The sequence below is a fragment of the Manis pentadactyla genome, chromosome 11, assembly GCF_030020395.1.
Source record: "Manis pentadactyla isolate mManPen7 chromosome 11, mManPen7.hap1, whole genome shotgun sequence".
Taxonomy (NCBI): Eukaryota; Metazoa; Chordata; class Mammalia; order Pholidota; family Manidae; genus Manis; species Manis pentadactyla.
The window spans coordinates 90,047,019-90,073,179 of NC_080029.1; the positions used below are offsets into that span (position 1 = coordinate 90,047,019).

A 26,161-nucleotide genomic window follows, 5' to 3' on the forward strand; every position below is an offset into this window, starting at 1 on the left:
CTATTATATTTTTCACATTGTTGGTTTTTCAGATTATATTATCTTTTCTAGGTTTATCTGATTGGTATTATTATGCTTCTATTTCTGATTTGTTTTTCAGATATACTCTGTGTCATTAATACTATTTATGTGGCTTATTCTGTTTGTTTTGCTTGTTTCATGATGAGTTTGGCTATTAAAAAATATGTTCCCAAACGTCAACAGCAACTTTTGAGACAAGAAGAGGTGTACCTGGGATAGGATTCTTTTCCTCATCTGTCTACATAATACAGACAGATATATAAGAATATTGAGAATTTTCTACTCAAATTTGTGTTCTGGATAATAGAATGTTAAAATTAGAAAGAACCTTAAAGAATATATTCCAAACTCTTCATTTTTTTAGGTAAGATTAAAACCAGGGAAATGATATGATTTAGCCATATATAGGTAGTGACAAAGCCACAATTATAACATATGCTGATTCCTAATGAGTGTACCTCTTTCCACTGCTTCTATCTTTCCCAAATGCTGTTAAACCTAGTCCACCCTTTCCTTTCTTTGGGAAAAATCTATTCACTATACTTACTTTTCTAAAATGGTTTTGAAATATTAAAAGGAATGTCAGCTTCAAAACCAAAAAAACCTGGAACAAGTTCTGGCTAACTACTCAATAGCCCCTAGTTCATTTAATTTATCAGAGCATTTATTTCCTCCATTTTGGAGATAGAAATAGTAGTCCTTACATGTCTCATAGTGTTATGTTATTGCATGGCAGAAAGAAGATAGTGTGTGGTATCACAGGAAGTGTCAATTTGAATAAATATTATTGTATAAGTAGTGTTTCAAAAACCTATTCCGTGTTAAAAATAGATTAGTTAAAAAAGAATCACAGGATTCTAGATACAGAAACAAGATTATTAAAGGCTGTCTTAACAACTCCCACCTCACTGAGTTGTTACAATTAACCTGTATTTTTCATTCCCCTCGTAAGACACACTGTCTACAGCACAATGAACACTCTTTCATGTGCGTAAACTTCAGATCCTGAGAATTGATTGGTAGGCTTATGAGAAAAGCATTTATCTTCTTTAAGTCATAATTATATAATTTAACTTAATATTACATAAACCAATGAAAATTAGTTAAAGATAGTAAACTGTGAAAATTATATTGAACAACTAGTGAAAACTTAATAAAGGTGAATTTATTTTTAAAAATGTTTCCAAATTTAGTATGGAAGAAACAATGTAAAATATAGAGAAATAACTTAAAAAATTTAGAAGGATTCTGTGTTTGTATTGCTTTAAGGTGTCCTAAAGTATTTTTCCACTTTATAAATACACTGAAATTGTACCAGTAGATCCACCCAAAGTAAAGACCTCAGATTGACAGTAGGAGATCTGCAAACTAAATTCCATTTATGTGTTTTTGGGTTTTTTTTTTTTTTTATTCACTAAGGTATCATTGATACACAATCTTATGCGCAGGTTTCACATGAGCAACATTGTGGTTACTACATTCTGCCTTATTATCAAGTCCCCACCACATACCCCATTACAGTCACTGTCCATCAGCATAGTAAGATTCTATAGAGTCACTACTTGTCCTCTCTGTGATGTACTTCCTTTCCCATGGCCCCCCCATACTATGTGTGCTAATCATAATACTCCTTAATCCTCTTATCCTTCCCTTCCCACCCACCCACCCCAACCCCTTTCCCTTTGGTAACCACTAGTCCATTCTTGGGTTCTGTGAGTCTGCTGCTGTTTTGTTCCTTCAGTTTTTGCTTTGTTGTTATATTCCACAAATGAGTGAAATCATTTGGTACTTGTCTTTCTCCGCCTGGTTTATTTCACTGAGCGTAATACCCTTTAGCTCCATCCCTGTTGTTGCAAATGGTAGGATTTGTTTTCTTCTTATAGCTGAATAATATTCCATTGTGTATACGTACCACGTCTTCTTTATCTGTTCCTCTACTGATGGACACTTATGTTGCTTCCATTTCCTGGCTATTGTGAATAGTGCTGCGATAAACATAGGGGTGCATATGTCTTTTTGAATCTGTGATCCTGTTTTCTTAGGGTAAATTCCTAGAAGTGGAATTCCTGGATGAAATGGTATTTCTATTTTTAGTTTTTTGAGGAACCTCCATACTGCTTTCCACAATGGTTGAACTAATTTACATTCCCACCAGCAGTGTAGGAGGGTTCGCCTTTCTCCACATCCTCGCCAGCAATTGTTGTTGCTTGTCTTTTGGACAGTGGCCATCCTAACTAGTGTGAGGTAATATCTTATAGTGGTTTTTATTTGCATTTCTCTGATGATTAGGGATGTGGAGCATCTTTTCATGTGCCTGTTGGCCATCTGAATTTCTTCTTTGGAGAAGTGTCTGTTCAGGTCCTCTGCCCATTTTTTAATTGGGTTATTGGCTTTTTGCGTGTTGAGGCACATGAGCTCTTTATGTAATTTGGATGTCAACCCCCTATCAGATATGTCATTTATGAATATATTCTCCCATACTGTAGGATGCCTTTTTGTTCTATTGATGGTGTCCTTTGCTGTACAGAAGCTTTTTAGTTTGATGTAGTCCCACTTGTTCATTTTTGCTTTTGTTTCCCTTGCCTGAGGAGATATGTTCATGAAAATGTTGTTCATGTTTATATTCAAGAGAGTTTTGCCTATGTTTTCTTCTAAGAGTTTTATGGTTTCATGACTTACTTTCAGGTCTTTAATCCATTTTGAGTTTACGTTTGTGTATGGAGTTAGACAGTAATACAGTTTCATTCTGTTCCATGTAGCTGTTCAGTTTTTCCATTTATGTGTTTTAATTTTTAAAATTGCTTAAGATGTTTATGGGACTATTATGATTCCTTATTTTAGGAGTTTTTTTTTTTTCAAGTAATTAACCAACTACTGATCCTGCTCATACTGAATAAAAAGGTTTCTTTTGTTCTTTTGTAAACCATTTGAGGAAAAGTTGTTTCAAGTGCAGCTTCATAGTATATAAGCCCACGTTTTGACGTCAAACAGATTTGGGTTTGCCACTTATCATTTATATGAGTTTAGGAGTTACTTAACCTTTATTGTCCTCAATATCTACATCTGTAAAATAACATGGTAATTGTTATAATCATTAAAGATGCATGTAATGAACATAGCACAATGCTTGGCACACAGTATGCAAGCAAATATTTGTTAATTTTTTGTATAGAAATGAAATTCTACTTCTAATTAAGAAGAGCTTCTATATAATAGTGATACTTAATATTAGCAGAATGAAAATGACTGTTCAGATTCTTCAAGGCAGGTATCAAATGCTACTTCTGCAAGAAGCTTATTCTTAATTCAGTGACAAGCGATCCCTTCCTCTGGAGTCCATGCCACTTTATGTGAGCTGTTAATAACAAAAATCAATGAAATAATATCTGTAATTACTGTTCCAGCTCTACAACAAAAGCTCCTTGAGGTCAAAGATCATGTGTCAGACTCTAGTCTATAGCACCAGGTATATACTGAGTACTTAATAAATGTTTGTTGATTAAAATGAATACTTTAGGTTATTGAGGGATAAAATAATGGTTCTATTAGAGTTCATTAAAAAACCATAACAGATTTAATGTGGTGAACTAATTTTGGCATTTGAAATATTAGTAGTAGACACAGCAAAGAGGAGGCTGGAATCAAAGTGTTATCTTTACCTGTCTCAAAACAGATTGTAAATTAGTACCATAGGTTTCTAATTAAAAATTATAAATTTCCAGTAATCTTTATTTTCTCTTTTAGGGTGTTCCAGACAGAGTCTCATATGAAAATAGTGAGAAAGTCAGAAATTGCAGGTAAGTTTGTTTATTCCTTCAATCCCTGCTAAATCTGTTTTCTATAAAATTTTACCATGGCTGTCTAATCAGGTAATTGATATAACTTATTGTCTATCTTATTATTACTCAAGAAGTATAACTTAAGCCATAGCGGGCAGAAACTAAGATGTGTAGTTAGTAATTTTCTTAAAATTATTAATGTCCTTGGAGAGGTTTAAAGATGGTGGCGTGAGAAGACAGAAACCTCCTCCCCAAACCACTTATAATATAGCAAAATACAGCAAATACAACTAATCCTCAAAGACCAACCAGAAAGAAGACTGCGACAGACTGCCTGCATGTGGGGAAAAGAGAAGACCTCACGGAAAAGGGTAAAGTAGCAAAGCTGTGATCTGGCAGGGCCCATGCCCTCCCCCCACTCCAGCTCACCATCTGGAGGAAGAGAAATGGAGTGGGAAGGGGGAAGAAGCCTAGGACTGCTGAGCATGAACCTACATTACTTGGTGCTCTGGAGGTAAGTGGGGTCGGAAAGCAAAGACAGGCAGAATACTTGGAGAGGCTGAAATTCCAGCTCATTGTGGAGAGCAGATACCCACAACCAGCTTCTCTGGGACAACAGAAACCCACTTTGAAAGACTTCACAACAGTGAGAGGGCTGCTAAAGGGGCAAGGATTACGCAGAGCTTCCTGCTCAGGAGAAAGGACAGGTGTACAAAATCATCCTGACACATTCAGCCCAGCAGGTTTGGAACTTTCAGGAGCTTCAGGCGTTCCATCCCCCTGGGTGGAAATGCAGCGCCGAGTCCCCCCACTGCGATACACAGCCTGCCGATTCTTCCTCCCATCCAGCACTGGTTCACAAATCTGCAGCTCCTCTATTGCGCCAGGCCTGCCAAAGGGCAGCTCCACCTACAGCAGCTACAGGGTCATAACGCAGAGGCTGTTCCCTGTGTGCTTGACCCATTGGCCCTGGCAGTGGGGCCAGGCACTGCAGCTGGGAAGCAGGAAAGAGCTCTTTTCTCCCAGCAGGCACCAGCGCCACTCACCTGTGACCCCCTCAGTTGCTCCAGGTACTGGGAAGCTCCACAAAGTGGAGCTCCACCTTCAGGGCACAGAAAGTGATGCCTACACAAACATATTATTTCATATTATTCATTACAAATATGAAGCAGCAAAAGAAACTTGTGAAAACAAAAATCCTTCAAACATGAGAAGGGGCTCAGTGAAACTGAAATCACCAGCCTTGAAAAATATTTCAAAATAAAAATCATAAATGTGCTCACTGAGCTCTAGAAAGATATTCAAGATTTCAGGGATGACTTCAAGAAAGAGAAAGTTTGAAAAATACAGTATCTGAAATGAAACATACAATAGAAAATTTTAAAGCAGATTAGAATAGATAGAGGAGATGGTAAATGGAATAGAATTTTGAGAACAGGAATACAAAAAAGCTGAGACCAAGAGAGAAAAACGAATTTCTAGGAATGAGAATAATAAGACAATTCTACAACCAAACCACACAGAACAATATTTGCATTATAGAAGAAGAGAGAAAAAGGGATAGAAGGTGTCATTGAGGAAATGATTACTGAAAACTTCTCGTCTGGGGAAGGAAATAGTCTCTCAGGCCACAGAAGTGCACAGATCTCCCAACATGAGGGACCCAAGGAAGACAAAACCAAGACATATAATAACTAAAATGGCAAAGATCAAGGACAAGAACAGACTATTAAAAGCAGGTGGAGAGAGAAAAAAAGATCACATAGAAAGTAAAACCCATCAGGCTATCACCAGACTTCTCAACTAAAACCTTACAGGACAGAAGGGAGTGGCATAATATATTTAATGCAATGAAACAGAAGGGTCTCAAACCAAGAATACTCTACCCCACAAGCTTATCATTTAAATTTGAAGGGGGGATTAAACAATTTCCAGATAAGCAAAAGTTGAGGGAATTTAACTCCCACAAACCATCACTGTAGTGTATTTTGGAGCAACTGCTATAGACGGAAGTGTTCCTAAGTCTAAATAGCTGTCACCAGAGAAAAAAAAACCACAGTAAAGGAAGTATACCAATTAATTACTAAGCAAATGCAAAATTAAATCAACTACCCACAAAGTCAGTCAAGGGATATACAAAGAGTACAGAATATGACAACTAATAAAGAAAGACTGGAGGAGGAAGAAAAAGAAGGGGGAAGGAAGAACCTATAGATTGTGTTTGAAATAGCATACTAAGTGAATTAAATTAGACTGTTAGACAGTAAAGAAGCTACCCTTGAACCTTTTGGTAACCACATATCTAAAGCCTGCAATGACAAGTGCATACCTATCGATAATCACCCTAAATGTAAATGGCCTGAATGCACCAATCAAAAGATATAGAATCACTGAATGGATAAAAAAACAAGAACCATCTATATGCTGCCTACAAGAGACTTACTTCAAACCCAAAGACATACACAGACTAAAAGTGAAGGGATGGAAAAAGATATTTCATGCAACTAATAGGAAGAAAAAAAGCAGGAGTTGCTGTACTTTTATCAGACAAAATGGACTTCAAAACAAAGTAACGAGACAAAGAAGGACATTACATAATGATTAAGGGGTCAGTCCAACAAGAGGATATAATCATTAGAAATATCTATGCATCCAACATAGGAGCACCTAAATATGTGAAACAAATATTTCAGAATTAAAAGGGGAAATAGAATGCAATGCATTCATTTTAGGAGACCAGCACACCACTCACTCCAAAGGACAAATCAATCAGACAAAATAAGGAGAAAGAGGCACTGAACAACACATTAAAGCAGAAGGACCTAACAGATGTCTACAGAACACTCCACCCAAAAGCAGCAGGATACACATTCTTCTCAAGTGCCCATGGAACATCTTCAAGAATAGATCACATATTAAGTCCCAAAAAGAGCCTCAGTAAATTCAGAAGAATTAAAATTGTACCAACCAGCTTCTCAGACTGCAAAGGTATAAAACTAGAAATAAATTATGCAAAGAAAACAAAAAAGCCCACAAATTCACAGAGGCTTAACAACATGCTCCTAAATAGTAATGGATCAACAACCAAATAAGAATGGAGATCAAACAATATATGGAAACAAATGAAAACAATAACTCAACACCACAAAATCTGAGTGTCACAGCAAGGGCTGTGCTAAGATGGAAGAAGTATATTGCAATACAGGCTTACCTCAAGAAAGAACAATCCCAAATGAATGGTCTAAACTAACAATTAATGAAACTAGAAAAAGAAGAACAAATGAAGCCCAAAGTCAGTAAAAGGAGGGACATAATAAAGATGAGAGCACAAATAAATAAAATCAAGAAGAATAAAACAATAGAAAAAAATCAATGAAAGCAGGAACTGGTTCTGCAAGAAATAAAAATACTTAAACCCCTAGCCAAACTTACCAAGAAAAAAAGAGTCTGCACACATAAATAGAATCAGAAATGAGAAAGACAAAATCACTACAGACACCACAGAAAAGATTTATTAGAGAATACTGTGAAAAATTACATGTTAACAAATTAGATAACCTAGAAGAAATGGACAACTTTCTGGAAAAATACAACTTTCCAAGACTGACCCGTAAAGAAAAAGAGAATCTGAACAGACCAATTACCAGCAGTGAAATTGAATTGGTAATCAAAAAACTACTTCAGAACAAAACCCCCAGACCAAATGGCTTCCCAGCTGAATTTAATCAAACATTTAGAGAAGACCTAATACCCATCCTCCTTTAAGTTTTCCAAAAAGTAGTACGGAATACTTCCAAACTCATTCTATGAGGGCAGCATCACTCTAATACCAAAACCAGGCAAAGGCGCCACAAAAAGGAAATTATAGACCAATAACCCTGATGAACATAGGTGCAAATATACTCAACAAAATATTAGCAAACCAAATTCAAAAATACATTAAAAATATCATCCATCATGATCAAGTGGGATTTATTCCAGGTATGCAAGGATGGTACAATATTCTAAAGTCCATCAACATCATCCACTGCATCAATTAAAAGAAGGACAAAAATCACATGATCATCTCCATAGACACGGAAAAAGCATTTGATAAAATTTAACATCCATTCATGATAAAAACTCAACAAAATGGCCATAGAGGGCAACTACCTCAACATAATAAAGGCCATAGACGACAAACCCACAGCCAACATCATACTTAACAGTGAAAGCTGAAAGCTTTTCCTTTAACATCAGGAACAAGACATGGATGCTCACTCTCCCCACTTTTATTCAACATAGTTCTGGAGGTCCTAGCCACAGTAATCAGATAACACAAAGACACAAAAGGTGTCCACATTGGTAAGGAAGAAATTAAATTGTCACTGTTTGCATATTGTACATAAAAAACCCTAAAGAATTCACTCCAAAACTACTAGATCTAATATCTGAATTCAGCAAAGTTGCAGGATACAGAATTAATACACAGAAATCTGTTGCATTCCTATACACTAACAATGAACTAGCAGAAAGAGAAATAAGGAAAACAATTCCACTCACAATTGCATCAAAAAGAACAAAATACCTAGGAATAAACCTAACCAAGGAAGTGAAAGACCTATACTCTGAAAAATACAAGACACTCTTAAGAGAAATTAAAGAGGACACGAATGAATGGAAACTCATCCCATGCTCTTGGCTAGGAAGAATTAATATTGTCAAAATGGTCATCCTGTCTAAAGCAATCTACAGATTCAACTCAATCCCTATCAAAATACCTACAGCATTCTTCAATGAACTAGAGCAAATAGTTCTAAAATTCATATGGAACAACAAAAGACCCCGAATAGCCAAAGCAATCCTGAGAAGGAAGAATAAAGCAGGGGGAATTATGCTCCCTGACTTCAAGCACTACTACAAAGCCACAGTAATCAGGACAATTTGGTACTGGCACAAGAACAGACCCATAGACCAATGGAACAGAATAGACAGCCCAGATATAACCCAAAGCATATATGGTCAATTAATATACGATAAGGCAGCCATGGATATACAATGGGGAAATGACCGCCTCTTCAACCGCTGGTGTTGGCAAAACTGGAGAGCTGCATGTAAGAGAATGAAACTGGATTATTTTCTAACCCCATACACAAAAGTAAACTCAAAATGGATCAAAGACCTGAATGTAAGTCATGAAACCATAAAACTCTTAGAAAAAAATATAGGCAAAAATCTCTTGGACATAAACATGAGCAACTTCTTCTTGAACATATCTCCCTGGGCAAGGGAAACAAAAGCAAAAATGAACAAGTGGGACTATATCGAACTAAAAAGCTTCTGTACAGCAAAGGACACCATCAGTAGAACAAAAAGACATCCTACAGTATGGGAGAATATATTCATAAATGACACATCCGATAAGGGGTTGACATCTAAATTATACAAAGAGCTCACGCACCTCAACAAACAAAAAGCAAATAAGCCAATTAAAAAATGGGCAGAGGATCTGAATAGACACTTCTCCAAAGAAAAAATTCAGATGGCCAACAGGCACATGAAAAGATGCTCCATATCGCTAATTATCAGGGAAATGCAAATTAAAACCAGAGTGAGATATCACCTCACACCAGTTAGGATGGCCAACATCAAAAAGACTAAGAACAACAAATGCTGGCGAGGATGCGGAGAAAGGGGAACACTCCTACACTGCTGATTAGAATGTAAATTAGTTCAACCATTGTGGAAAGCAGTATAGAGGTTCCTCAAAAAACTAAAAATAGGAATACCATTTGACCCAGGAATTCCACTCCTAGGAATTTACCCTAAGAATGCAGGATCACAGATTCAAAAAGACATATGCACCCCTATGTTTATCGCAGCACTATTTATAATAGCCAAGGTATTGAAGCAACCTGAGTGTCCATCAGTAGATGAATGGATAAAGAAGATGTGGTACATATACACAGTGGAATATTATTCAGCTCTAAGAGAACAAATCCTACCATTTGCAACAACATGGATGGCGCTAGAGGATATTATGCTCAGTGAAATATGCCAGGCGGAGAAAGACAAGTACCAAGTGATTTCACTCAGTTGTGGAGTATAACAAAGCAAAACTGAAAGAAAAAAACAACAGCAGACTCATGGACTCCAAGAAGGGACTAGGGTTACCAAAGGGGAGGGAGAGAGAAGTGGATTAAGGGGATTTATGATTGGCACACTTGGGGTGTGTAGGGTCATGGGGAAGACAGTGTAGCACAGAGAAGACAAGTAGTGACTCTGTAGCATCTTGCTACACTGACTGATAGTGACTGTGGTAGGATGCGGTGGGGGGCTCGATAATATGGGTGGATGTTGAACCACAACGTTGGTCATATGAAACCTTTATAAGATTGTGTATCAATGATACCTTAAAAAATTATTAATGTCCTTTTGCAACTTTTCTAATGGTTTATCAGTGTATCTTTGTACAAATTTGAATTTTATTTTATTTTTAGAAACAGAAGCAGGAGAAAATGTTCTATTTATACAGTAAGTAAGAAAAATATGATTTAATTTCTACTTTAGAAGCTATTCATAATAAATGAAGTGTTCTTTAAATTAATGTTATTATTTTTTATTTATTTTTGTATCCCTGTTGTGGAATATGCAATGGGGAAATGATAGCCTCTTCAACAACTGGTGTTGGCAAACTGGACAACTACATGTCACAGAATGAAACTATTACTGTCTAACTCCATACACAAAAGTAAACTTGAAATGGATTAATTCAGAAAACAAATTATTTGCAGAATTTAATATACTGCTATATCTAATAAGTGTGTACATTGTACAGCTTATTGTTTTAACAGTGATGAAACAGTCTACTTTCATATATAAATCCTTAAATACATCAGCTACTACAAACCAGTTAATACCAAGTCTTCCAATATTTTTTCATTAAATCAGTTTTCCTTATAATAATGATACATAGAAAAGTAGGCCTTGAACAAATGGAAAGATGCTTACTTCATCAGAAGAGAAATATAAACTTAAAATATTTGTGGTATAAATTTTTATCTAAGCAGTTAAGAATATGGGTAGAAAGTCAGCTATTGCTAGTGGGTATAAGTTGTAGAAGGCAATTGGCAGTATCATTCAAATTTTAAATATTCAGATTTTAAATGCATATGCTCTTTGACTCAGCAATTTCATGTCTGGGAATTTATCACAATATACTTGAACATATTTGAAATGATGAATATATAAGATAATTCACTGCATCACTTATTGTAATAGAAAAAGATGCAAAAGATTCTAATACACCAGTAGGGGACTGATTAAGTAAATTATAAATTTTACATGTTATTGACTACTTTTGAGCTGGAAAAAAGATTCTCTTTTATATACTGATACAGAAAATCTCTAAGCCATATTACTTTGGCTCCTCAGAGATAACAACTGTTGATAAATTTGGATGTCATTGCAGAAATTTTTAATGTAATCCAAGTACATGTTTGTCTTTAGCTTTTTTTTTTAACAAGTCAAAAATGGGATCGCTTATTAATTATATGTCTTGTAGCACTTTCCATGTTGTTACATACAGATCTACCTCAGTCTGTTAAAATACAGTAACATTTAGTCAGCTCCCTATTGATGGACATTTCAGTTGTTACTTTTTTACATACCTTTTTTTTTAAGGCTATCTTTTATAGGAAATGAGTTGCTTTGTAGGTGATTGTTTTTGAAAAAATTAGTAAGTAGCACGTATTAAACATATTTTTACAGTACCTTGAAATTAACAAACGATTAAGACCAATATGAGAAGGGTCCTTAACGTATCTTGTAATTTTTTTCTGCCAGTATTAGATGAGTCTTTTTTAAAAGATGGCTTTGTGTTTTTCTGCCAGTCACCTATGAAAACCTTTCATCTTCTCTACTCTTTCAACTGTTCTGATTCTTGGTAATTGTTTGGGATATAGATTTTGATAATACTTTTTAATTTTTAGAAATAAGAATCCAGAAGATAACTACTGTGAGATAACTGGTGAGTATGACCAGAATACTTTTCCTACCATACACCTTTCTCTTCATTTCGATTTCTTGAAAAGTAATATGTAAAAACTGGTGGGGGAAATGTGAGAGGTCTCTGTTCTTTACATAAAACCTTCAATTTAAAATTTCATAGGCATACTACTATTTCTCTTAAACCTGCTGTTCCTCGTTTTCTCTATCTTGGACTCCTAGTCACTCAGTTAATTCACTGAAGTCAAGATTGGAGTCATTTTTTAACTTTTCCTTCATTTTTTATATCATTTGGCCCTACTCTCTATTCTGTCTCCTAAATATCTTGCAAATCTGTTACTTATTCTCTAGTCCTTCAGCCACTGTTTCAATTCAAGTCCTCATTTTTACTTGGGCTTTTGTATTTCATTTCTTATCTTTCTAATCCATTCTACATATTTCTAAATCTGATCATATTACCTCCCAGCTTAAAATTATTCAATGACACTTTTTTGTTTACAGGATAAAATCTACAATTCCTAGCATATACTTAGAAAGCTCTTTATAATTTGGTTTGTCTTCTCCAAACTTATATCTTCCCCTTTATAGGCATCCTATGCTCTAGCTCATGAAGAACTATTTGCAGTTTCCCATGGAGACTTCTTTCTGCCTATGTCCATTTGTAAATGCTATTTCATACTTAAAGTGTTCTTCCTACTCCAATTTGCTTAGTAGTCTTCTCATTTTTCAGTTAGCTTAATTTCAGTGCTATTCAAAGTCCAAAATCCACAAACTGTTACAGTCCATGACAGAAAAGGAATTTACACTAGAATATAAATCAACTATGGCAGTAAGCTTCTGTTTAGTTAACTGCTGTGTTTTCCTTAGCAAAACTTTCATGATAAAGGAAATATTACATGATTTACATTGGCTGAAAGTTGTTTATCCCATTATGAATGTGTAACAAGCAGTTCACATACATTAGATAGTACTGGCTTACATGGAGCTTTCTCTGACAAAACCAAGGAGTTGGTGACTTTTGTCCTTTGCTCTCATTAACACCCCTTCAGTTTCTCAGACTACTGTATAATTTATCACATTGTATTTTAGGTATTTACTTCTTGCTCTTATAAAACTAGGAACTGTTTGAGTTCAGAAATGTTGTCTTCTTCTTTGTGCTTTAGTAGATAGTTGAGTTTGGGGCATATAATAAGTTCTGAATCAATACTTGTTGAAAAAATGAATGGAGACTTGATATATAAATAAGCCTTTGAATAAAAAACCTATAATTACTTCATCATATTCAGTCAAGGTTGCCATAAACTCTTTAAAATGTTTTAAAGATTGCCTTAAATATTAGTATTTTTAAATGTATTTCCTGATTTATTGTAGCATCTTTAATCCCTTCCTTATTTCTGAAATCCAGATTGTTACCTAAATTTTGTATTTCAATTCTAAAATGTCCTGAGTCTCATTTCTTATTTTCATTCTCATTGTCTCTTGCACTAACATAAACTCTCATCATGTTGTATCTGAACTATTACATTAGTTCCTCATGGTTCATTTTCTCTTGAACCTACTTTCTTCCTCTCTGGAATTATTTTTATAAAATGCACATCTTGTCATGGGAACGTCTAGATCCTTAACATAGAATAAAAGATGCTTCAAAATCTTACCCTAATATTTCTGTCTCATCAGTTAGTAATCTTTACCATGTAAATCTACTTTCCAGGAAATAAAACTGGGGAAGTGAAGGGGAATAAAGTAGGCTAAACTTCCACTCTTAAAATCTCTACCACATTCTAAAAACATTTCAGTTGCACAGAGAATACAATAATCACTGATCTGTCTGTCTCTAAAATGGAACAATTAAAAGTCTTAATGAAATTTAATACCTAAGTCCTCATGAAGGGCTTAGTAACTGATAAAACTTCAGTAAATACTCATAACTGATGAAGAACATAAGAAAAAGAAAATCAGGCTCTTGATGATAATGTATTTTTGTCACTGACTGTACTTGTTTCTTTTTGCTCTATAGGGATGAATACATTGCTTTGTGCTCCCATTCAGACCCAGATGCAGCAGAAAGAGGTATGGGTTCTTGCAAATGTCTTCATATTTTAATCTCTCTTGACAGTCAAAACTTTAAAAACACAAAATATTTAATGCTAATGGCATGATTTAGGGATTACTTACCTAAATGGACCTGCATAGACTAGAAGAACTTACAAACTTTCCAGTTAAATAAGGATAGTTAAATCACTGTCAATTTAAATAATAGGAAATACATAAATTATATCAGGACTTTTCAGACATCAGTGGTCATATAAATCATCTCAGGATTTTGTTAGAATATAGATTCTTACCTGGTATACCTGGAGTAGGCCCTGAAATTCTATATGTAAAACATTCTCCTTCCTATGTGATACTAATAGACTAGTCCACACACCATACTTTTTGAGTAGGAGTTGGAGTGTGTTCTTAATCCACAGCATTAAGACTCAAAGAGAACCCAGCTCCCAAGAGTGCAGAGTATACTATAATAAATTAGCCATCATGCACGTGTTCCTTTCCAAGCCTTTTTTATTTACAATGAAAATAACACAGAATTTTCATTGTAATTACATTTTTTTTCATTTTTTAGTCATTCTAGAGGGTGTATAATTAACATTGAACTTTTAATTTGTACAAAAACACTGAAAGTATTCGCAGACTTCAGCAAAGTTTTAGTAACAAATTAATGCTACAAACCACACCATTGATTTAGACAAACCAATGTATCATGAAACCATCACTGAGGATTATTTATATAGTAATCTATATATAGTCTAAAATACCTTACTAAAAGTTTGCATTTTTTTTAATGTGGAAAAAAGTCTCCTTTATTGCAAAATTTCTTCCTAAGAAATACTGGATCTTAATTCTTTTCACTTCAAGAGATAGAAAGCAGTCATTCTATTGGTTTATTTACATTAAAAAATTTTTTTAAAATTCTGATATCGTTAATGTACAATTACTTGAACAACATTAATGGTTACTAGACTCCCCCTTTTATCAAGTCACCCCCACATGCCCCATTACAGTCACTGTCCATCAGTGTAGTAAGATGCTGTAGAATCATTACTTGTCTTCTCTGTATATACTGCCTTTCCTGTGTCACCCCCACTACATTATACATGCTAATTGTAATGCCCCTTTTTCCCCCTTATCCCCCCCTTCCCACCCATCCTCCCTAATCCCTTTCCCTTTGGTAACTGTTAGTCCAGTCTTCGGTTCTGAAAGGCTGCTGCTGTTTTGTTCCTTCAGTTTTTTCTTTGTTCTTATACTCCACAGATGAGTGAAATCATTTGATACTTGTCTTTCTCCGCCTGGCTTATTTCACTAAGCATAATATCCTCTAGCGCCATCCATGTTGTTGCAAATGGTAGGATTTGTTTTCTTATGGCTGAATAATATTCCACTGTGTATATGTACCACATCTTCTTTATCCATTCATCTACTGATGGACACTCAGGTTGCTTCAATACCTTGGCTATTATAAATAGTGCTGCGATAAACATAGGGGTGCATATGTCTTTTTGAATCTGTGATCCTGCATTCTTAGGGTAAATTCCTAGGAGTGGAATTCCTGGGTCAAATGGTATTCCTATTTTTAGTTTTTTGAGGAACCTCTATACTGCTTTCCACAATGGTTGAACTAATTTACATTCTAATCAGCAGTGTAGGAGTGTTCCCCTTTCTCCGCATCCTCGCCAGCATTTGTTGTTCTTAGTCTTTTTGATGTTGGCCATCCTAACTGGTGTGAGGTGATATCTCACTCTGGTTTTAATTTGCATTTCCCTGATAATTAGCGATATGGAGCATCTTTTCATGTGCCTGTTGGCCATCTGAATTTTTTCTTTGGAGAAGTGTCTATTCAGATCCTCTGCCCATTTTTTAATTGGCTTATTTGCTTTTTGTTTGTTGAGGTGCGTGAGCTCTTTGTATAATTTAGATGTCAACCCCTTATCGGATGTGTCATTTATGAATATATTCTCCCATACTGTAGGATGTCTTTTTGTTCTACTGATGGTGTCCTTTGCTGTACAGAAGCTTTTTAGTTCGATATAGTCCCACTTGTTCATTTTTGCTTTTGTTTCCCTTGCCCAGGGAGATATGTTCAAGAAGAAGTTGCTCATGTTTATGTCCAAGAGATTTTTGCCTATATTTTTTTCTAAGAGTTTTATGGTTTCATGACTTACATTCAGGTCTTTGATCCATTTTGAGTTTACTTTTGTGTATGGGGTTAGAAAATAATCCAGTTTCATTCTCTTACATGCAGCTCTCCAGTTTTGCCAACACCAGCGGTTGAAGAGGCGGTCATTTCCCCATTGTATATCCATGGCTGCCTTATCGTATATTAATTGACCATATATGCTTTGGGTTATATCTGGGCTGTCTATTCTGTTCCATTGGTCTATGGGTCTGTTCTTGTGCCAGTACCAAATTGTCCTGATTACTGTGGCTTTGTAGTAGTGCTTGAAGTCAGGGAGCATAATTCCCCCTGCTTTATTCTTCCTTCTCAGGATTGCTTTGGCTATTCGGGGTCTTTTGTTGTTCCATATGAATTTTAGAACTATTTGCTCTAGTTCATTGAAGAATGCTGTAGGTATTTTGATAGGGATTGAGTTGAATCTGTAGATTGCTTTAGACAGGATGACCATTTTGACAATATTAATTCTTCCTAGCCAAGAGCATGGGATGAGTTTCCATTCATTCGTGTCCTCTTTAATTTCTCTTAAGAGTGTCTTGTATTTTTCAGAGTATAGGTCTTTCACTTCCTTGGTTAGGTTTATTCCTAGGTATTTTGTTCTTTTTGATGCAATTGTGAGTGGAATTGTTTTCCTTATTTCTCTTTCTGCTAGTTCATTGTTAGTGTATAGGAATGCAACAGATTTCTGTGTATTAATTCTGTATCCTGCAACTTTGCTGAATTCAGATATTAGATCTAGTAGTTTTGGAGTGAATTCTTTAGGGTTTTTTATGTACAATATGCAAACAGTGACAATTTAATTTCTTCCTTACCAATGTGGACACCTTTTGTGTCTTTGTGTTATCTGATTACTGTGGCTAGGACCTCCAGAACTATGTTGAATAAAAGTGGGGAGAGTGAGCATCCATGTCTTGTTCCTGATGTTAAAGGAAAAGCTTTTAGCTTCTCGCTGTTAAGTATAATTTTGGCTGTGGGTTTGTCATATATGGCCTTTATTATGTTAGGGTACTTGGCCTCTATACCCATTTTGTTGAGAGTTTTTATCATGACTGGATGTTGAATTTTGTCCAGTGCTTTTTCCGCATCTATGGAGATGATTATGCGGTGTTTGTCCTTCTTTTTGTTGATGTGGTGGATGATGTTGATGAATTTTCTAATGTTGTACCATCCTTGCATCCCTGGGATGAATCTCACTTGATCATTATGGATGATCTTTTTAATGTATTTTTGAGTTTGGTTTGCTAGTAATATTTTGTTGAGTGTTTTTGCATTTATGTTCATCAGGGATATTGGTCTGTAATTTTCTTTTTTTGTGGTGTCTTTGCATGCTCTTGGTATTAGAGTGGTGTTGGCCTCATAGAATGAGTTTGGGAGTATTCCCTCCTGTTCTACTTTTTGGAAAAGTTTAAGGAGGATGGATATTAGGTCTTCACTAAGTGTTTGATAAAATTCAGCAGTGAAACCATCTGGTCCAGAAATTTTGTTCTGAAATAGTTTTTTCGTTACCAGTTCAATTTCTTTGCTGTTAATTGGTCTATTCAGATTCTCTGTTTCTTCTTGGGTCAGCCTCGGAAGGTTGTATTTTTCCAGAAAGTTGTCCATTTCTTCTAGAGTTATCCGGTTTGTTACCATATAATTTTTCATAGTATTCTCTCATAATACTTTGTATTTCTGTGATGTCAGAAGTGATTTTTCCTTTCTCTTTTCTGATTCTGTTTGTGTGTAGACTCTCTTTTTCTCTTGATAAGTCTCGCTAGGGGTTTATCTATTTTGTTTATTATCTCAAAGAAGCAGCTCTTGCTTTCATTGAATCTTTCTATTGTTTTATTCTTCTCAATTTTATTTATTTCTGCTTTAATCTTTATTATGTCCCTCATTCTACTGACTTTAGGTCTCATTTGTTCTTCCTTTTCTCGCTTCATTAATTGTGAGTTTAGACTGTTTATTTGGGATTGTTCTTCTTTCCTGAGGTAGGCCTGTATTGCAATATATTTCCCTCTTCGCATGGCCTTCGTTGCGTCCCACATATTTTGTGTTGTTGAATTATTGTTGTCATTTGTCTCCATACATTGCTTGATCTCTGTTTTTATTTGGTCTTTGATCCACTGATTATTAGGAGCATGTTATTAAGCCTCTATGTGTTTGTGGGCTTTTTCATTTTCTTTATGTAATTTATTTCTAGTTTCATACCTTTGTGATCTGAGAAGCTGGTTGGTACAATTTCAATCTTTGAATTTACTGAGGTTCTTTTTGTGGCCTAGTATATGATCTATTCTTGAAAATGTTCCATGTGCACTTGAGAAGACTGTGTATCCTGTTGCTTTTGGATGAAATGTTCTGTAGATGTCCATTAGGTCCATCTGTTCCAATACGTTGTTCAGTGCTTCTGTCTCTTTGCTTACTTTCTGTCTGGTTGATCTGTCCTTTGGAGTGAGTGTTGTGCTGAAGTCTCCTAAAATGAATGCATTGCATTCTGTTTCCCCCTTTAATTCTGTTAGTATTTGTTTCACATATGTAGGTGATCCTGTATTGGGTGCATACATATTTATAATAGTTATATCCTCCTGATGGACTGACCCCTTTATCATTATGTAATTTCCTTCTTTGTCTCTTGTTACTTTCTTCTTTTTGAAGTCCAATTTCTCTGAGACAAGTACTGCAACTTCTTTTTTCTCCCTATTAGTTGCATGAAATATCTTTTTCCATTCCTTTACTTTCAGTCGGTGTATGTCTTTGGCTTTGAAGTGAGTCTCTTGTAGGCACCATATAGATGGTTCTTGTTTTCTTAATCCGTTCAGTAACTCTATGTCTTTTAATTGGTGCATTCAGTCCATTTACATTTAGGGTGAATATCAATAGGTATGTACTTATTGCCATTACAGGCTTTAAATTTGTGGTTACCAAAGATTCAAGGTAATTCCCTTACTATCTAACAGTCTAATTTAACTCACTTCGTATGCTATTGCAAACACAGCATAAAGGTTCTTTTTTTTTCCTCCTCCATTCTTTTTATGTTATGAATCATATTCTGTTCTCTTTGAATATCCCTTGGTTGACATCTATTTTGCCTTAGGAATACTTCCATCTATAAGAGTCCCTCCAAAATGCACTGTAGAGGTGGTTTGTGGGAGGTAAATTCTTTCAGTTTTTGCTTATCTGAAAATTGTTTAATCCCTCTTTCAAATGTAAAGGATAACCTTGCTGGGTGGAGTATTCCTGGTTCGAGGCCCTTCTGCTTCATTGCATTCATTAAATATATCATGCCACTCTCTTCTGGCCCGTAAGTTTTCTGTTGAGAAATCTGATGATAGCCTGATGGGTTTTTCCTTGTATGTGTTCATTTTTCTCTCTCTAGCTGCTTTTAAAAGTCTGTCCTTATCCTTGATTTTTGCCATTTTAATTATTATATGTCTTGATGTTGTCTTCCTTGGGTCTCTTGTGTTCGGAGATCTCTGCACCTCCATTGCTTGAGAGACTGTCTCCTTCCCCAGATTGGGGAAGTTTTCAGCAATTACCTCCTCAATGACACTTTCTATCCCTTTTTCTCTCTCTTCTTCTGGTACACCTATAATGTGAATATTGTTCCATTTGGATTGGTCACACAGTTCTCTCAATATTCTTTCATTCTTAGAGATTCTTTTTTCTCTCTATGCCTCAGCTTCTTTGTATTCCTCTTCTCTAATTTCCATTCCATTTACTGTCTCTTCTACATCTAATCTGGTTTTAAATTCCTCCATTGTATATTTCATTTCAGATATGGAATTTCTTAATGATTGAATCTCTGACTTAAATTTGTTCCTGAGTTCTTGAATATTTTTCTGTATCTCCATAAGCATGTTTATGATTTTTATTCTGAACTCTCAGAAAAATTGGTGAGTTCAGTTTCATTTGGCTCTTTTTCTGGGGTTTGTGAGATTTTGATCCGAACCATGTTCTTTTGACATTTCATATTTCTGTGTGATGCCCACTAGTACCTGGAAGCTCCAGTGTCTGGAGCTGCTCAGTCCCTAGAGTGAGGTTGGGGGTCATAGGGGAGCAGAGCTGGTGCCTGGTGGGAGGAAAGGTCTGTTTTCTGATTCCTGTCTGCATTGCCTGTCTCCAGTGCCAGAGCCAGTGGGCCAAGCACACAGGTGTAAGCCTCTGTGCTTTGTATCTCTAGCTGTTATAGGCGAGGCCTCCCTCTGGCTGGCTTGCAGCCAACACAGTGACTGCTGGTTTGCGAACCGGTGCCGGCAATTTAGGGGGAAGGCACAGCAGGGTGCTTGTCACCGTGGAGGGCCTCAGAGCTGAGTAGGCAACCAGGGGGATGGAGCACCTGAACCTCCTCAAAGTTCCAAACCCCTTGGGCAGAGCGCACCCAGACAACCCTGTCCAGCATTCCCTTCTCCCGTGCAGCAAGCTCCGTGCAAACCCCGCCCCTTCAGCAGCCCTCTCTGCTGCTAGGAAGGCTCTCAGACCACCTCCCTTTCCTCTGACACAGAGTGGTCAGATGTGGATCCCCCTTCTCCACAAATGGCCAGAATTTCAGTCACTCAAGTAGTCCACCTGTCCGAGCTCCCCATCCTCCACAACACTACACAATATAGGTTTCTGCTCACAAAGCAGATCTCCACGTCTAGGTGTTCAGCAGTCCCAAGCTTCCACCCACTCCCTCCTCCGTTTCTCTTCCTCCAGCCAGTGAGCTGGGGTGGGGAAAGGGCTTGGGTTCCGCCGGATTAAGTCTTTCGTACATTACCCTGTTTTGTTTGGTCTGCTCTGTTTATGAGGTCTGTATGCAGTCTGGTTCAGCCTTCTTTCTTGTTGCTGTTTTAAAGTTAGTTGTATTAATTAACTATATTTTCATACTATTTGTGGTTTTGCGAGTTCTCCGTCTCACCTCTCACGCCGCCATCTTGAATCTAAAAGTTTGCATTTTTATCTGATCTCCTATATTTTGCTTTCATTATAGATTTCAGTTATAGAACACAACTATCAAAAGAAGCATGCGAATGACCAGACAGTCATCTTTTCAGATGAAAACCAGATGGACCTGACAACAAGTCACACTGTGATGATTACCAAAGACCTTTTAGATTGTACCAAAAATGAAATGTCCCCCAAGATAGATACCACATCATTTCTTGCTAACTTAAAGCTCCATACTGAGAATTCAAGAATGAAAAAAGAATTAAATTTTTCTGTGGATCAAAACACTTCTTCAGGAAAGAAAATAAATTTCAATGATTTTGTAAAAAGATTGAAAAGAGAAAAATCTAATGCTTCTCCTTTTATAGGACCTGATAAAGAAAATTCTGAGATATCCATTCATTCCAAAGAATCACATAAGACTTCTACGTGTCAAATGCACACATCTCTCAGTGTAGATGAAAATACCAGTAACGTAACTAGAATCTTCAGAGAACAAGATGATGGTATGAATTTCACCCAGTGTCATACAGCTAATATTCAGACTTTGGTTCCCACATCCAGTGAGGCCAGCTTACAGGAATTTAAAAGTGATGGTGTTACAATTTATGGCAATGACTTTATGGACTTGACAATGAACCACACTACACAGATTTTACCCTCAGCAGATAATTTATCTGAAATAGAAAATCGAACTCAGATTGTCGATACTACAACAGGTTATGGAACTAAAGCTCAAGAAAAGAAGACAATCTTTAAGAATAAACAGAATGTTGCTTTTCAAGATCCTTCCTTAAACCCTAAGACTGAAATACATAATACAGGGACAGAAACTCATACAGTCACACAGATTTCTAACCAAGATGTCAGACCATTGGCCATGATCCCAGAATCTGTATGTTTTAGTACAACTATTCATGACAAGACATGTTTATCTTCCAGTTTTAATGATGCCATGGAATTGACCAAGTGTCTCTCAGGTATGAGAAAAGAGAAAAATTTGCTAAAGCCCAACAGTAATTATTCTAAAATATATCCCAGTCTAGATACCATCTGTCTTCCCATAGAGAAAACTATTTATTCAGGAGAGGATAGCATGGATATTACCAAGAGTCATACAGTTGCAATAGATAATCAAATTTTTAAACAAGCTCGGACAAATGTACAGATAGCTGCACCAATATCTGAAAAAGAAATGATGCTCCAAAATTACATAATCATGTCAGAGGATGGGGAAATGAATGTAAATTGTAGCTCAGTTCCTCGTGTATCTAAGGAAAGATTACAGCAGAACCTGGCAAATCCTTTATCTGTTTCATTGACTGACAAGACTGAAATCTTCAGAGGTGAAGATATGGATTTGACTAAAAGTCACACAACTAACTTAAAAAGTCAAGCTCCTTTTGCATCTTACACTGTAGCACCTGTGAATACAAGTAAATCTCACTCTCACAGCAAAAGCCCTTCAGATGAATGGGAAGAAATGAGTAAAAGTCATGTTGAGCCATCCCAACAACCAGACATAATGTTTACAAACATCCCAACTAATACCTGGGGCAAAGAAAAAGATCAGGTTTTGAAAATTTCACCCTACCTTCATAAAGATTCTCCTCAGACAGCTGAAACTAACTATAATATAATATACTCTGATGGAGATCTTGATAAACAAGTAGCACTGAAAAATAATAGAAATACAGTTTTGTGTGAGCAACCTTTATTTTCTACCACAAAGCCATTTTCTTCAGAAGGACAATCTGCTATGAAAAATCCTAATACTGCTGTTAACAGTCATACAGCGAAATCTGTACCAAGCCAGAATTCTAAACTAACTGAATCACTGAGGAAAAGTTTAGGCAATCCCACACCTGACTGTTCTCAAGACAAAATAATTATTTGCTCAGAGGAGGAGCAAAATATGGATCTAACCAAGAGTCACACAATTGTCATTGGATTTGGTCCTGAAGTACAAGAACTGGGTAAGAATGATTTAGAAGATACTAGCAGCCAGCTAACAACAGTAAACAGACAGATAGCTGTAGAAGCTGAAAAATGTAATGAAAGTCCTATTAAAAAAACTGACATATTTATTTCTACTGGTATCATGGATGTGTTGGAGGATGAAAGTGTAAAGAAACCTGCATTTCTTAATGAAAAGCAAGATATCAAAGCTTGTAGAAGGAAAAGTGTTGGCAGACTAAAAATTGACAAGACTATTGTGTTTTCAGAGAGTGATGAGAATGATATGGATATCACCAAGAGTTATACAGTGGAAATAAATCATAGACTTTTGGCAGAGGAACATGATTCCTATTTGGTGCCTTTGACAGGAACTTCTAAAACTGTTTTGTATACATGTGGGCAGGATGACATGGAGGTCACTAGAAGTCACACAACTGCCATAGAATGTAAAACTGTCTCACCAGGTGAAATAACTACTATACCTCTGGACAAAACTGAAATGTTTGTAGGTAATCATGATGAACTAGAAATGACAAAGTCCCACACTGTTTTCATTGACTACCAAGCAGTAGAGACAACTGTGCTTCTAAACAGACCTAATTTTGAACTATCCAACAAGAAAAGCCTAGAAAAACCAAAAGTGACATCTGCCAAGGAGAATGTTTTCTTTCCAGAGAATGTTGAAAATGACCATTCTGCCTCAAAAGTCAGCCAGCTAACACTACTGGGAGAGTGTTCTAACAGTGGTCCTATAGAGAAAGCTGTAGCATTTATAGCTGATGATAATATGGAAGTGTCCAAATCAACCATTTGGAAAAATGACAAAGAGGTACAACAGCCTATATTTCTGAATGAACTTCTATCAGGCAAAAGTCAGAGAAGGAAAAGCCTGAGACCCAAAAATGACAAAACCATTGTATTTTCCAAGAATGATAAAAATGATAGGGATATCATCCAGAGTTGTTCAGTGGAAATAAATAACAAAAGTACCCTGGAAGACAGACAGGACTCCCATTTGATGCCTTTGGCAGGAACTTCCAAAACTGTTTTGTATACAGGTGGACAGGATGACATGGTGGTCACTAGAAGTCACACAACTGCCTTAGAATGTAAAACTGTCTCACCAGATAAAATAGTCACTAGGCCTATGGCCCAGACTGTAATGTTTGTAGGTAATCAGAGTGATCTAGAAGTCACCAAGTGCCATACTGTTTTCATTGATTGTCAGGCCAAGGAGAAAATACTTCAGGAGTGCCCTGAATCTGGAGTAGGGGAAGGAAAAACCCTGAGTGCTTCTTTTCCTAAAGATGGTAATTCTGTTCAAGAAATCACTAAAATGCAAACACTGGCTGTAGAACACAAAAGTGTTCTTCACACCAAGCAAAAGCATCATGTGATACCATTTACTCCTACTAATACATTGCCTAAGGGTCAAGATGAAATAGAAATCATCAAATTCCACAGCACTACTATGGATGAAGAGGTTGTGGGAAAAGTTGTAGACCAGGCTTTTACGTTAGAAAAAGCCAAAACTGAAAGTTGTCACTTAAATAATACAGATAGAATAAATGTGGATTTTATGAACAGTCAAGAAACTGCTATTTGTGGATCCAGTGATAATTATTCCTTTTTATCAAATGTTATTTCCTATAATTCAGAGGGTAACGTCATGTCCTTATGTGATAAAGATGAGAAAGCCAGTAATTGCCCAGTGCAAAATCATCTTGCTTGTGCAGATGATTTAGCCAGTGAGCATAACTTGAAATCTGAGGGACTGCCTCTCTCTGCTCCTTATTATATGTTAGAGAAGGAAAAAGTTATTCAACCCAATGCCAAAGGACAGTTAGATTGTATCATAACAGTGCTCAAAGATCAAGATCTTATTAAGGAACCCCAAAATCAATTAGCTAATCAAACTTTAGTATATGGTCAAGATCTGGGGGAGATGACTAAACTTAATTCAAACCAAGTATCTTTTAAGCTTCCAAAGGATCAAATGGAGGCTTTTGTTGATAATGCAGAGCATAGTTTACAGAAGACCTTTGTTAGTGATGTTTGTGTTGCTTCTCAGGCTCATCTCTCAACCCAGCAATCTCCATTACCTCAACAAGGAAAGAGTATTGTCAATAAAGATGAAACAATATTGTCTAAAGCTGGAAATAATTTAAATACTGTTACAGGAAATTCCTCTGAACCTTCATGTGAAAATGAGTCCAAAATGCTCAGTAATGAGAAACAGTTTATTATAGCCTGTAATAAAGAACTGAAGAAAAATATTCAAACATCTAAATGTAGTAATATAGCTATAGATTTCCACAGTAACTCAGACTTGACTAAGCAAGTTATTCAAACTCATGCCAATCCTAAAGAAACATCAGATCCTGTAATTGTTTCTAATGCTGCAAGTTTTAGTAGTATCAAACCAAATCTGAATAATTTAAGTGGAAAAACTGAAAAATTTTTAGATTTTCAAACTGTTCATGTACCACCTTCTTCAGAACAATTACTGGAATTAGTAAATCAGGCACACAATCATATGAATGTAGTACAAGCTACAGAAATACATAACAACAACACAGTGTCCAGCAATGTTAAAGGTGATAAAGATGAAGAAAATAAAACTTCTCATAATGGAGCTGAAACCAACTCTGTATCATTAATGACAGTTGTAAAAGAGAAAGTGAGGAGATGTTCTTTAGGAATATTTTTGCCCAGATTGCCAAACAAGAGAAATTGTAGTGTCACTGGTATAGATGACGTGCAGCATCTTCAAGCAGAGACAACTGATTTAAATCACCTGGAAACTCAGGAAGTCTCCACTAAGGATTTAGGCATTGGCTTTGTTGCAGCTAAACTGAAGTTAAGTCCATCTCAATATATAAATGAGGAAAATCTTCCTACATATCCTGGTGAGATTAATTCCTCAGACTCTGTTAGCACAAAAACTGAAGAAAAGGCTTTGATTGAGACATACCAAAAAGATATTTCACCATCTGAAAATAAAATGCAAGCAATCTGCAATAGCCAGAAAAGAACCTGGGTACAAGAAGATGATGATACTGAAAATGAGAAAAAAATCAGAAAAAGTGAGATTAGCTTTAATGATACTGCACAAGATCAGGAGGTGAGCTCTGTCTTCAACTAAGGAATGTTCTTGATTTTTTTAAAATTATGACTACTCTTGAACTTTAATTTTAGTATTAGGTAAGTAGGAATTACTTATTTCCAATAATAGGGCTGGAGAAATACTCCTATGTAGAATCATAGGTAGCTCATAGGA

At 36.1% G+C, this 26,161-nt stretch overlaps 1 protein-coding gene across 2 annotated transcripts in view; it reads left to right on the forward strand.

Moving 5' to 3' along the window:
- The window catches only part of KNL1 (kinetochore scaffold 1), a 122,163-nt gene that overhangs the window by 37,065 nt on the left and 58,937 nt on the right, over positions 1–26,161 (forward strand). For both annotated transcript variants that reach the window (XM_036923842.2, XM_036923843.2), the window contains exons 6-10: positions 3,766–3,818; positions 10,280–10,313; positions 11,771–11,808; positions 13,804–13,856; positions 20,966–26,005. In XM_036923842.2, coding sequence (XP_036779737.2) covers positions 3,766–3,818; positions 10,280–10,313; positions 11,771–11,808; positions 13,804–13,856; positions 20,966–26,005 — 5,218 coding nt within the window. The remainder of the gene's footprint in view (positions 1–3,765; positions 3,819–10,279; positions 10,314–11,770; positions 11,809–13,803; positions 13,857–20,965; positions 26,006–26,161) is intronic.